Source organism: Dipodomys spectabilis, unplaced genomic scaffold (genome assembly GCF_019054845.1).
Source record: "Dipodomys spectabilis isolate Male_0828 unplaced genomic scaffold, ASM1905484v1 ptg000085l, whole genome shotgun sequence".
Taxonomy (NCBI): domain Eukaryota; kingdom Metazoa; phylum Chordata; class Mammalia; order Rodentia; family Heteromyidae; genus Dipodomys; species Dipodomys spectabilis.
The window spans coordinates 9002026-9016010 of record NW_024870762.1 but is presented as its reverse complement, the minus strand read 5'-3'; the positions used below and the strand labels follow the sequence as shown (position 1 = coordinate 9016010).

The following is a 13985-nucleotide window of genomic DNA, read 5'->3' as shown; positions in this document are numbered from 1 at the left end:
TGTGGGGCTTGAACTCTGGGCTTGGGCGCTGAACCTGTGCTCTTCAGCTCAAGGCGAGCGCTCTACCATTTGAGCCACAGCGCTATTTCCTGATACCTAATTTCTTATCCATCAAGTGCACATAATAATATTTGATTCCCCAGGTTGTGTGATTACTAACAATAGCATAGATAGCTGTCACAGTGTCATTTCTGAATATAGTAGTGTTTATTATAATATTTGCTTAAAGAACCTATATGATTTAGAGCACATGTCCAAGCTTGAGAATAGTTAACATTTGCATGGGAATTTCACAAAAGGAATTAACTATGCTTTTAGTCATTTTTCAGAGTATAGGCTTTTTGTCTAAGCTGCTTCAGACCATGATCTTCCTATCTCCACTTCTCAAGTAGTTGGTGTGTGAGCATACCATACAAGTGGATAATCATGCTTATAATAGTAATATCAAAGAAGACTTGCCAAAGAGATTCTAAAAGATAGGTTTGGCTGTGCTCTATGGCAACGAACTTACCATAGTATTTTCTTTTACCATAGTGTTTTCTTTTATGATTTTGGTATATTGTTGAAAAATATTGAAAAGCAAAGAAAGTAAAAGTTAAGATGCTAACGAATTCAGACCAAGAAATTCAGATTCCAAGCTGATCACCCTGAATTCCAGGTGATACTAACTGATAGTGTGATCTTGGGTAAGTTGTTTAGCATCTCTAAACCTCAGTTTCCTCATCTAAAAAATGAGGAATGTCATAGGTTCTACCTCCATTAAGTTGTCAGTAAGATTACAGGAGAAAATTTGCATAATACAATATTGTGCTACTGTATTAATTAGCCATAATAAAAATCTATCATTGTGCTGGTGGCTCACGCCTGTAATCCTAGGTACTCAGGAGGCTGAGATCTGAGGATCACAGTTCAAAGCCAGCCCGGGCAGGGAAGGCTGTGAGACTCTTATCTCCAATAAACCACTTGAAAACCAGAAGTGGTGCTATGGCTTAAGTGGTAGAGCACTTGCCTTGAGCTGAAGAGTGCAGGGACAGTGCCCAAGCCCAAAGTTCACACCCCACGACTGACCAAAAAAAAAAAAAAAAAAGCTATCATTGATAATTCAATAAATCTTAGCTGTTATATATTATATAATGAATTGATCTGAAAGCAAATAGAGCTTTTATAACTCTACTTACTATACATTTTTCACTCTATCCATGTGATTTTTTAAAGATACCCTAGATATTTATATACAGCATATTTTGGGGGGCAGATTCACCATTTAAAGTCATCAATTGTTGTCAGGCATCGTAGCTCATAGCTATATTTCCAGAGCTCAGGAGGCTGAGACAGGAGCATCAAGAGTTTGAGGCCAGTGAAACTTTGCCTCAAGAATGAAAATAAAACAAATAATATAAAAATAATAACAAAAAGCCATTTTTTTGACTCTGGATAATAATCTAAAGTTTTCAACGATTCTGCCTTTCAGTTTTCTCTGTTTGGTAATAGTTGTCAAGAGAAATAAAAAAGAAAACCAGCAGCACAGTAGATAGACATTTTTTTCAGAGAAAAAAATTAAAGAGAAAGGCAAACTTCTAGATCACCCCTAAAGATTAGTTGGAGGCAGGCATCAGTCACGCCCTTTGATGGGTTCACATCACTTTCACGGGAAGTCAGAAGTCCACACCACCTCTGCCCCTGCCTCATTTTCTTTGGGGCTGCCAAGGAGGCAAAGAAACACTTCTTCCTGTTAGCACTAGCCAAAGACTGAACTAGACTGTAATCAGTGACACAAAGCAGGCTATGGAGGATCCCAGATGATTGGTTAAACTTAAAATTATGTGCATAGTAGCTCACACCTGTAATCCTAGTTACTCAGGAGGCTGAGATCTGAGAATTGCAGTTCAAAGCCAGTCCAGGCAAGAAAATCCATGAGACTCTTATTTCCATTAAACTACCCAAAAAATGCCCCCCGAAACCCTTGAATAAAAGAAGCTCAGGAACAGCACCTAATGCCTGAGTTCAAACTCCAGTGCTGGCACCAAAAAAAAAAAAAAAAAAAAAAAGAAAAAGAAAAAGAAAAAAGATATGCATATTAATTGGTTATTGATTGTTGTTATTCTCTTAAGACAGACAACAGAGGATACAAACCTTTCTTGTATCCTTCCTAGTTTTTATTGAATCTTTTCTTACTTTTCAAAGTTTTAAAAATATATTCACTGCATAATTCCAGCAACTAGGGAGATGGAGATGGAGATGGGAAGATTATAGTTTGAGATCATCCTGGGCAAGAACATTAGTGAGATCTCTTGCTCAAAAACCAGCCTAGCAAGGGTGTACATGCAAATGGTCCCAGCTAGGAGGCAAGATAGTAATACAGGATTAGCCTGGGCAAAAGTGACAGACCCCTAGCAGTGCACTGGTGGCTCATGCCTGTAATCCTAGCTACTCAAGATGCTGAGATCTGAGGATCGTGGTTTAAATCCAGCCTGGAAAGATCACGAGACTCTTATCTCCAATAAACCACTAGAAAACTGGAAGTGGCACCGTAGCTCTAGTGGTCTAGTGCTTGCCTTGAGCTGAAGAGCTGAGGGACAGGGCCCAGGCCCAGAGTTCAAGCCCCACAACCGACAAAAAAAAAAAAAAATAAAAGAGACAGACTCCATCTAAGAATTAGAAAAATGGCCAGAGGTGTGGCTCAAGAGGTACAGCCATTGCCTAGCAAGTGTGAGGCCCTAATTTTAAACCCCAGTGGCATGGGGGAGAATTTATTATATAATGTTATGGATGTAATCAAAGGATAGCCACTAACTGAATCTAATATTTTTGGCTTTATAAACATTATCTCCTGTGACATTTTTTAATTTTATTTTTAAAAAGCCATAGGTGGCAGTAGCTCATGCCTATAATCCTTGCTACTCAGGAGGCTGAGATTGGAGGATAGCCCTGGCAGAAAAGTCCCCAAAAGACTCATCTCCAATTAACCACCCAAAAAACTGGAAGTGGTGTTTTGGCTCAAAGTGGTAGAGCATTATCCTTGAGCAAACAAGATGATTCAGATATCTGAGTAGAGGTAATGAGAGTTCCACTTCCAGGCCTCCTCAAAGTCTTTCTATTCCTAGATAGGCAACATCTGCTTTTCTCTGCTATGCCAGAAAGATGCCTGGCAAGAGGAGACAGTACCAAACCTATAGGATTGAATTTAACATATGTCCCTCCAAAGAGTCTGCCCTTAACACACATGTTTCTTCTCATTTTTAAATTGTAAAAATTATCATATATCACAGACATGAAAAAAATAGAAGAGTCTCTACACTCTATTGTACTATGAACTGATGTATCTCCTCGATGTTCTTGAGATTATAACCAAAATAAGCATCGAGATTATACCAAATAGCATTACTTAGTTATAACCATTCAGTGAGTATAGTATTTCACCTGAACTTACATCGTAAGTTCTCTAAGCACTTTCCCTATCACTAATCCTATAGATGGTTTCTTATGTGTGTGATTCAAATTACTGCTGTGATGGACATCCCTGTCTTTAAGTCTATTTGTCCTTGTGCTAAGAATAGAATGACTAAGGCAAGGGTTTTGCACCCTTTAAAATTCCTAGCACCCAAGGTTTAGCAGAATATGTTCTCTATTTCCCTCTCTTATGGCCCTTCATCCAGCTCTGTTTTTCCTCCCTTCTACCCAGGAAGCTAGTGATGACTCATTGTAGGCCAGATTATTTGTCTGTCACAGAAGAGAATTGCCTGCATATATGTGTGTGTGTGTGTGTGTGTGTGTGTGTGTGTGTGTGTGTGTGTGTATAATGTGTGTGTGTGTGTGTACACATACATATATAAAATATTCTCACTGTAATTGTTGCTGTTGTTCTGAGACAACGTCTTACTATTTGGCCCGAACTGAGCTCAAATTCACGATCCTCTTGTCTCAACTTCTTAAATGCTATGATTATAAGCATGTACCTCCAGTTTAGCTTTTTTTTTCGTCCAGTACTGGGACCCAGGGCCATATGCTCCCACTTGGCATTTTCCCTCAAAGCTGGTACTCTACTACCTCAGTCACATCTCCACTCTGGCTATTTGCTGGTAACTGGAGATAAAAATGTCATGCACTTTTCTGCTAGTGCTGGGTCTGTACCTGAATCCTCATATCTCAGCCTCCTGAGTAGCTAGAATTACAGGCATGAGCCACCCAGTGCCTATCTGATACACAAATTTTAAAAGAGAGATTGAAGAAGGCATGTAATCCTTGTGTGAAAAATCTAATGAAAAAATACTGGGTACTGTGGAAACTGTGGGAATTGTTTGGGGGAAGACAGTTGGAAGGCAGAAGTCTCAGCAGACTTCCCAGTTTTTCTCAGCACTTCCCAGTTTTCTCAGCAGGCTGCTCTACCTCCATAGTAAAAAGATTCTGAATAAATTAGAAAAAGAATCCCTATTTAGTCTGATACAGCGTTGGCAGGATAAGACTGGCCCTGAATGTAGGTCTCATTGTTTCCTAGGCCAAGCCCAGCAACAGAAATACAACGAGGGAATGGCTTAACTAGTAGATTGCTTGCCTAGCATGCAGGAACCTTGGGTTCAATTCCCAGTATCATACTCCCTTCCTCTGATGCAGAAAACAAAAAACCCTACTTTGCAATTGTACAATAAGCAAATGAAGCCCCTTCTAAAATGAGGCCTCAGCGTGAGACTGGCTGTTTTCAGATCTTCCAAGCCACATTTCCTTGGACCACACTTAGACCTGCTTGATACCCAGGTTACAAAGGTCTTCAGTGACAGAGGAGAGGCAGCATAATTATTCAGCATACCTTCATAGGGGGATAAAGTTGACCAAATTGATCTGATGTCTTCCAAATCCAACTTTGACTGCTCTGTTGTTTATTCTTCCTGTTCCACTGTCTGGCTCCATTACTATTGCTCTCTTTTTTCCTTCCTCTTCAAAGCCTTCTATCAGTGTCAGATTTGAATCAGTTGGAAAGTGTAAATCAATGTGTTTGAATGTGGTTCTCCAATTACAGAAAGGAAAGTTTTGTTCCTTCATTGAAGATTGTTTAAAGGTTTCTTTGGAAGGCAGGAAAGCTCAGGATCAGACTGGGTGCTAGAGGGTGGCACATCTCCTGGCTTGTGTATTGACACATTCCTTTTTTATCCTCTGTCCTCAGCCCAGCATCAGCGGTGTGGACCTTGATAAGTTCCGGGAGATTCTCCTGCGCCACTGCGATGTGAACAAGGATGGAAAAATTCAGAAGTCCGAGCTGGCTTTGTGTCTTGGGCTGAAACTCAACCCCTGATTGTCTTGCAGCTTTGCCCTGTCCTCTGATTGTGTTTCTGAGTGCTGTGAGAATCTTATCTGTGCTTTGCTACTGGGGACTCGGTGGTTATTCTGAATCAATGGGAGGGCTTCTGAGGCACTTCTTCCGGTGGCCAGGCAATCCTGCTTCTCTGCTAGCTCCCAACCCCAGAAAGATTGTGTTGTTTCCCCTTGACCCTGAGCTTCCTTGCTCCTCTCTCCAAACCAAAGTTCAGCTCACCTGTTAGATCTTTATCATCTTGTACTCTTCTTGTGGACTTCCTGCTGAGTCGGAGTGACATGTGGCATAGTTGTGTCATTTCTACCAACAGGTTTTCATGTGGAAATAAATATGCAATTGAGAATAAAGGTGTACTGGTAATTTCTTTTGTGTTATAACCTTTGAAAAGTTTGTCCTGGTGGTAACAGATGAAAACACTTATCTATCTGCAGGGTGGGGCAAGTTGGGAGGGAGAGGGAGGGACCTCCCAGATGGTCAAAGTAGCAACTACTGATGCCAAGTTCAAGCAAAAGGACTAGGGGCATAGGCACAGGAGGATGTCTCCTGGCTGCTCATAAAGCAACCTGCATAGCCTGCTTATATATGGAGAAAGAGGTTGTGGTAAAATACCTGTATGAATCAGGAAGTTCATTATGCAAATGAAGGATTGTGTTTACACCAATTGGGCCCTTTCCTTGTTACCAGTTAAGGTGGTCCCTTATGCTAATGAAGGATTGTGCATGCACCAATCACAGGTCGCTGAGTCACTGTTGGGGGGGTGGGGAGGAATAGGAAGGAAAAGTGCTCTCCTCTACTTATAGCCTGGATAGAAGTAGCTGCTGTTGTAGCAAAAGGCACCTGGTCCAAGCTACGTTTTAAGAAGTGTCATCCTTAGCCAGAGTGTGTCAGAGTTCAAAGCAGTTGGTGCTGACCTAGAGCAGCCTGCTTTGAGCAAGGCTGCTTAAGGTTACTAGGGTACTGGGAACAGGTCTATCAACTATGGATTAGGGAATTAAATCTCCCTAGCTACCAGTATCTCAGCTCATTTAAAAGAATAGGAAACTTTCAAAAGAGTAACAATGTTTTTATAGTATTTGAAGGTTCTAACAATACTAACTCCTGTCCTAATGCCCCAAAAGTGAATCCCAGTCATCTGTCTTAATTCCTTTGGTTCATGGTATGTTCCCTGGAAGTTGTCCAATAGTTCCTCATGGAACTCTAAAGTCCTAACCTCCCACCCTTGTAATCATCTCAGGATTTGTTCTGCTCACATTTAAGTCTTCTCTCTTTAAGCCTACTCCCTATCCCAAAATTTGAATGAGTAGTGCATCTTCCAGCTTTCCCACTAAGGCTGGTAATCCAAGTAACAGAGATTCTAGGCTTTAACCTTGGCCTGCAGTAGCAGAAAAGAACTTCCCATCTTGCTGAAGTACAAGTTGAGGAGAGGGCTTTGATAAAAGTGTCATTATGAAAAAATTGGGGTTTAGAAGAGTAATTAAGTAGTCCTAGGTCTTGTAGCCAGTAAGTGATAGAGATGACAGAGAAAGACACAAATCTGTTTTTTTTTTAAAGTTTACTTCTTAGAGTGTGTGTTTGAATTCTTTAGATTTAAATATACATGCAATATCCTACCTTTCTGTCTTGACTAAGGCCTCCAGTGAAATTTTTCTTTTTGTACTCATCCCAGGGACTTGAACTCAGGGCCTACTTGTTATCTCTGAACTTTTGTTTTTCTGCTCAAAAACTAGTACTCTACCACTTGAGCCATATCCAGCTTTTCTGTGATCTTGGCTTTGAACCAAGATCCTTAGATCTCAGCCTCCTGAGTAGTTAGAATTATAGGCATGAGCCACTAGTGCCCTGGCTCTCAGATGAACTTTGACACAAATCTTGATCTTTCTTTCCATTCATATAGGTGATTTCTGTGGTGATTGTTGTGCCCTGAGTAACTCCCTACCAGGGATAACTAGGGTAGAGGTATGTACCCCTGGAGCAAAATCTAAGGGGTCATTTAAAGGAAATTCAGTAATAAAGAAAACCACTCATTTAATTCAGTCCTAAACCACAAAGTATAAAAACCCTTGATGTAAAATACCAGCATGATAAACAAAGCCAGGATCAGTATTACTAGCTTCTGCTTTACCTCCAATGGGCTTGCCTTTGGGGTTCACTGCCTAGTTTGAAATTGTAATTTGTGAGACAACTTTGTGTCAATTCCTTTCTTGTTAAACAAATGACCGATTTATATGACAAAGACTCTGGGAAAGGTAAATGGCCCTGATCTATAATTCCCCTAGGTTTCTTTCTCTTAGAAGCATGAAAATTTAATGTATGAGTATTTGGGGTTGGGAGAGTAGAAGATCCTGGAGAAACAGGAAGGCAAACTGGTTCCCACTTCCAAATAGGAAAAAAAAGTCTTACCTTGTCTGGAGGTCTGGAGTAACTAATAAAGTTCTTTGGATCTCAGAACACTGAAATTAGACCTAGCTTCATGGCAGGAAAATAGCATAATCTTTGAAAGAATTCCATGTGCTATGGTCAATTTGGTTACTTTTGTCCCAAGCTTAGCAATGAAGTGGAAAATAAGCAGACTCAAGCTGTATCACCACCACCACCACCACCACCACCACCACCATCATCATCATCATCATCATCATCATCATCATTCATCATCATCATCATCACCACCACCACCACCACAACACTATTCTTTTGGTAAAAATACCCCAACTTACTCACATGTGCAGCCAACATTAATAGTGATTTTTTAAAGGAGTCATGAGTTAAGCTCCATTTTATGTCTTAATTTTCTTCATCTATCAAAATATAATGCTTAGAAATTGAGGGCATAGACATCGAAGCAACATTTTTCTCCCCTAAATTTTTTAGTACAGATAGTAGGAGAACTGAGTGTGAGAAAATGTTGTATGCATGGTGGAAAGAGGGGGAGGGAAGAATTGTTTGTTTGGAAACCCTTGCTTAGTACATAGTCTTTTTTTTTTTTTTAAATAAATCTGTGTCATTCTGAGTCAGCATTGCTTACTACATGTGTAATTATAGTAATCTACAGGCAAGTATTAATATTGCTAATGATATTGCTTTGCAGAGTGATTATCTAAGAGCCATTCTCAGCTGTTACACATGGATTATAGCGTTCGTGTAACTCCAAATTAAGCCAGAGGCAGAAAGGCAGCATTTGTTCAGTCAAAAAGAACTGTTGAAGAGGGCAGCCTGCAATTAGATCAAGCTTGCTGTCACCAGGGGGCTGGAAGCCCTAGTTCACATGCTTCAGGGTTGAGGATGACCTTTAACAGATGTAGCTACTCAACATAAAATTCTTGAGTTTAAAACACATAAATGAAGGAAACCTAGTAGCTGTCAGCTTCATCTTTCCATCTTTGCTCTAATAAGCACGTTTGGGGCCGCCAAAGGTCATTAGTGAGCTCTCTTAAAGAACCAAAAAACCCAGTCCCATCTGTTATTTTATACTTGGTAACCCCAGGGGTCACTTTAGCCCAAGTCATACACTGGTAGTAGGCCCTTGGACATTTTCTAGTTGCTCTTTTTGCTCTCTTGGACAAGAAAACTCTATCTCCAAATGTTTTTTGCCTGCTATTTTGACCTCAACAGGTATGCAGAGCAGAAGCCAGGTTCCTCCTTGTACTGAGATCCAGATAGCATAAGGAGTGGAAAGGCTGAGGAGCTGGGCACTCATCTGCAGGTCTGGATATTAGAAGTATGTCAGTGAACCTCTGTCTCTTCTCTCCCACCCCTATTCTGGGCCTGCCAACAAGCCAAATAATAAACTTGATTTTATGAAAGCCTAATCTTTCATAATAGGCATACTCAAGTTCACTGAAACCTTTTTGTTGTTGCTGTTGGTGGTGGTGGTCTGGGCAATGTCCCTCAGCTCTTTAGCTCAAGGCAAGTGGTCTACCACTTGAGCCACAGCACCACTTCTGGTTTTCTAGTGGTTATTGGAGATAAGAGTGTCATGGAGTTTCCTGCCCAGGCTAGCTTTGAACCGTGATCCTCAGATCTCAGCCTCCCGATTACAGGCTAGGTTTACAGGCGTGAGCCACAGGCGCCCAGCTTCACTGAAATCTTAAACAGCTCCTTATTGGCTACAAATTTTATCTCTGGCAGATTTACAACCCAGTACAAAACCATATTGGTAGCACTCCTGGAATGCAAAAAAATTTAAGCATGTGCTTACTTATATGTGTCCTCTGTTCCAGTCAAACTGGTCTGGGAGTTTTCTTGCCCTCATTTGTGCAAACCTCACTCCCCACATATCAAATATTATCTTCAAGAAAGTTCAGAGCCCACATATCTCAGGAGGCCATCCTTTATCCCTATCAAAGATTTCCCCTCAGCAAGTAAGACAGTTGGTCTATCAAGAAAAGAACATTCACTGCTGGTGGTTCATGCCTGTAATCCCAGCACCATGAGAAGTAAAGGATTATCACTGTCTAAGATTGGTCCTAGGCAAAAAGCATGAGACTTTCCCTATAAAATAAACTAAAAGCAAAAAGGCTCAAGTGGTAGAGCACTTGCATTGAAAATGCAAGGGTAGGGCTATCAACACCAGTAAAAGAAGGAAGGAAGGAAGGAAGGAAGGGGGGATGGAGGGAGGGAGGGAGGGAGGGAGGGAGGGAAGGAGGGAACAAAAAAGAAAAAGAAGGAAAGGAAGATTACATAGAGAGTTACAAGGTTAGAAGGGCTGAACCCCAAACCCAGATTTGCTAAGAGCCAGAAATTTGGTGGCTGAAATGACAGAAATGTGTTGTTTTACAGTACTGGGGACTTGGAAGGACTGGGAATCTAACAACTAGCATCCGCAGGGCTGATTTCCCTGAGAGCTGTGAGGGGAATCACTTACAGGCCTCTTGCCTCATTTCTGGTGGCTTGCTGGCAATCTCAGGCATTCCTTATCTTGTCTTTCTGGGTCTGGCTTATTTTACTTATCATGATAATCTCCAGTTTTCATCCATTTTTCTGCAAATGACATGATTTCTTTCTTTTTTTATTGGCTGAAAAACATTCCATGGTACATGTGCCCAATATTCTTTATCCATTCATTTGTTGATGGGTACCTAGGCTGATTTCATAACTTGGCTAACTGTGAAACATATAACCTGATTTTAGTAACCAAAAATGTCTCTAGACATGTAAAATGTATATTGGGAGGCAAAATTACGGTGGAGGAGGACCACTGATTTAGATGGAGATCATCTCTGGAGGACCATTGAGTTAGATGGAGAAAAATACTACCTGAATGTGTGCTAGAAGCTTTCTATGCATTATGTCAGTTTGATCATCACGATAACCCTCTTAGATAAGTATTACCATCAGGCCCATAGATATTAATTAGCTTGTTCAAAACCATTTAGTTCAAAAGTAGGAAAGATGAGCATTAAAACAGGACTGTCCAATTTCTGTGTTTACAAGAGGCAGAAATAACAATTGACACAAAATATTACCAAGTCCCTGTGGGTGTTCTATAATTACTGTTAATTTAATTACTTTCTGATTTTATATTTTTACCAGTACACAAAAAGTTGAAGTCTGAATATATATTTTAAGCAATGGTTTCTACTTTTCTCCCTAGACTTATTAAATAATATATTAATAACTGTAAATTTTTCCCAGTGTAATTTCTGAAATGTATTAAAAATTGGATATATTTTTACATGAAATTCCTACTAGGCTGCCTTTGGTGTTAATAATGATTGTTTTTTACATTAAAGGAGCTCTTGTGTAACCATATTTCAAATTAGTAAAGAATTTTGTTCTTCATCAAGAAATAGTTTAAAAGATTCAACTGCACTGTAAAATTATTTTCAGACTAAAAATATTCTATTAAGGGCCTAATTTTATGTTATTTTATAATGTTAAAAAACAATTAATGTAGCTGGGTGTCTGTGGCTCACATCAGTAGTCCTAGCTACTCAGGAGGCTGAGATCTGAGGATCACAATTCAAAGTTAGTCTGGGCAGGAAAGTCTATGAGACTCATCTCCAATAGACCGCTCAGAAAACCAGAAGTGGTGCTGTTGCTCAAGTGGTAGAGTGCTAGCCTTGAGCTGAAGAACTGAGGGACAGCACCCTCGCCCAGAGTTCAATCTCCATGACCAAAAACAAAAAAACAAACAAAAAAACAAAACAACAATAAAAAACATGTGTGTGAATTCATTGTTTAAGTTCATTTTTAATAAACCCACCATGGCATTTTGCAAGGTAGAACTGGTAAAAAATATCACACAGACAGACAGGCAGACAGACACACAGACACATAGACACACACACACACTAGCCTCATTCTGATGAAAAGAAATACAAATGAACTCTTTGTTCACTATGATCTTTATTGTTAAAGGGCTAATTTCCATGAAGGCAAAATGAAACAATATACTCATGTTTTGTTTTGTGTATAATCATCTGGAAAAGTAACTTCATGATATATATATTTTTAAAACCCTACAAATTCTTGCATACTCTGACTCAGTCATTCCATTTTGTTACTATAATGAAATGCTCAAGTCTATGCACTATAAAGAGATTTATTTTGACGTATGCTTCTGGAATAACAATTTTCGATTTTACAGTTTTTACAGCTCACATTGCTATCTTTTAGTAGCTAAAACTTTGGAAATATTGTCCCTAATTTCTAAATTTCAAAAAATGATGTTTTTTTTTTCACATTATTCATTTTCACACACACACACACACACACACACACACACACATTTGGTGCGAGTACTAGGGCTTTAACACAAGGCTCTTGCATGGCTTTTTCACTCAAGGCTGGTACTCTACCACTCGAGTTATACTTTCACTTTCTGGCTTTTTGTTAATTTGAGCTAAGTCTCTGGGATTTATCTGCCCTAGCTGGCTTCTAATTAAATCTCGATCCTCGACCTCAGCCTCCTGCTAGGATTATATGTTATTCTTAAGAAACAATCCTATTATTACTTTGAGCATCAACTATTCAGAAATACTCCTTTACACATCTCCTACATTTTAGCTTACTTCCTCACTTTTGGCTTACTCAAGTACATGTGAAACCTAACCATACGGACATTACTACATTGGGAAGGAAATTCTTTTGTAGAGACAGTTCGGAGAAATCACAGAACCTGTAAGACTGAGTTAAAGCAAGAGTAGCAAAATCAGTCTATTTGTGATTTAATCCATATATGCCCGTTAATCTATTGAGAATCAAACAGTATTATCTTCACACTACCTCAGAAATGATCTGTTTCAATGCTAGAATATCCGCAACTAGCTCTTTTCTCTGGAGTACTCCAAAGTGTGTTAAGAGTTGCTACCACCAGTTTACTACGTACCAGTTTCCACAGCCCGCAGTTGGCAGGGGGCTAGGTTTGTGCATTACTGTCTCCAATTTTTTTCTACTCGTTGATTTAGGGTTCAATAATCCATGAGAAACCAAAAATCAAGAGCACCACAATAAAGTTAAAATGATGGTCTTGATGGCCTAGTCCACGAGGATCACTCGAGTAGATCGTGCACAGCTAGCTTTGTCTGAATCTGTAGGTGGCTCTGAAAAGAGCCGTTTGTGCCGTTTACACCAGGTAGGTCATATGAAACTTGCTTCTTGAAGTTATTTGCTCTGAATCTTATGACCACTGGTCTTAGGCAACAGCACAGCATGGATGTGAGGCAGGACGCCACCCTGTGGGATTGTCACACCACGCAATAGCTTGTTGAGCTCTTCATCATTACGGATAGCCAATAGCAAATGACGTGGAGTAATGCGCGTCTTCTTGTTGTCCCGGGCTGCATTGCCAGCCAGCTCCAAAATCTCAGCTGTCAGATACTCCAGTACCGCAGCCAGATACACTGGGGCTCCGGCTCCTATGCGGTTGACATAGTTGCCTTGGCGGAGCAGCCGGTAGAGGCGGCCCACAGGAAACTGCAAGCCCGCTCTAACAGAGCGGGACAGGGCCTTAGCGCGGGATTTGCCGGTCTGCCTGCTCCTCACACACATAGTTCCAAAAGATACCCTTATAGAGCAAGTTATATGGGTAATCTATTGACTGCTATGGGTCTATTTATACTCTGACAGCAGGTCGCAAATGGACACTTGATTGGCTGATGATTCTGTGGCCAATCAGAAAGGTTTGATCGAATAACCTGATTTACATACACGCAAAGACCATTATCCAATCAGATAGTGGATACCATACGTCATTTGAATACCAAGCCTATAAATACCAGTCTTTCGGGCCTTTGGATCTCCGTTTGCTTGGCGGTTTCGGGACGGGTAGGCGTTTTACGGCTGTGTACCAACTATGCCTGAGGTATCTTCGAAGGGCGCCACCATCTCTAAGAAGGGCTTCAAGAAGGCTGTCACTAAGACTCAGAAGAAGGAGGGGAAGAAGCGCAAGAGAACCCGAAAAGAAAGCTACTCCATTTACATCTATAAGGTGCTGAAACAGGTTCATCCTGATACTGGCATCTCCTCCAAGGCCATGAGCATCATGAACTCTTTCGTCACCGACATCTTTGAGCGCATCGCGGGCGAGGCGTCGCGCCTGGCGCACTACAACAAGCGCTCGACCATCACGTCTCGGGAGATCCAGACGGCCGTGCGCCTGCTGCTGCCCGGGGAGCTGGCCAAGCACGCCGTGTCCGAGGGCACCAAGGCGGTCACCAAGTACACCAGCTCCAAGTAA

The 13985-nt window shown here is 40.7% G+C and overlaps 3 protein-coding genes across 3 annotated transcripts in view; 2 read left to right on the top strand and 1 right to left on the bottom strand.

Moving 5' to 3' along the window:
* The window catches only part of Scgn (secretagogin, EF-hand calcium binding protein), a 31375-nt gene extending 25882 nt beyond the window's left edge, over positions 1-5493 (top strand). The window contains exon 11 of the mRNA XM_042683989.1: positions 5159-5493. Within this exon, the coding sequence (XP_042539923.1) occupies positions 5159-5287 (129 nt within the window). The 3' untranslated portion in view covers positions 5288-5493. The remainder of the gene's footprint in view (positions 1-5158) is intronic.
* A 7417-nt stretch (positions 5494-12910) lies between these two features.
* Positions 12911-13297, bottom strand: LOC122111290 (histone H2A-beta, sperm). Its single transcript, XM_042684016.1, has one exon. The coding sequence runs from the start codon at positions 13295-13297 to the stop codon at positions 12911-12913; it is 387 nt and encodes a 128-aa protein (XP_042539950.1).
* Positions 13298-13601: 304 nt separating this feature from the next.
* Positions 13602-13985, top strand: LOC122111350 (histone H2B type 1-A). Its single transcript, XM_042684139.1, has one exon. It carries the CDS (start codon positions 13602-13604, stop codon positions 13983-13985), a length of 384 nt encoding a protein of 127 aa, XP_042540073.1.

Excerpts from the sequence above, each read along its gene's own strand:
- LOC122111290 (XM_042684016.1), bottom strand. The coding sequence starts at position 13,297 with ATGTGTGTGAGGAGCAGGCAGACCGGCAAATCCCGCGCTAAGGCCCTG.
- LOC122111350 (XM_042684139.1), top strand. The coding sequence starts at position 13,602 with ATGCCTGAGGTATCTTCGAAGGGCGCCACCATCTCTAAGAAGGGCTTC.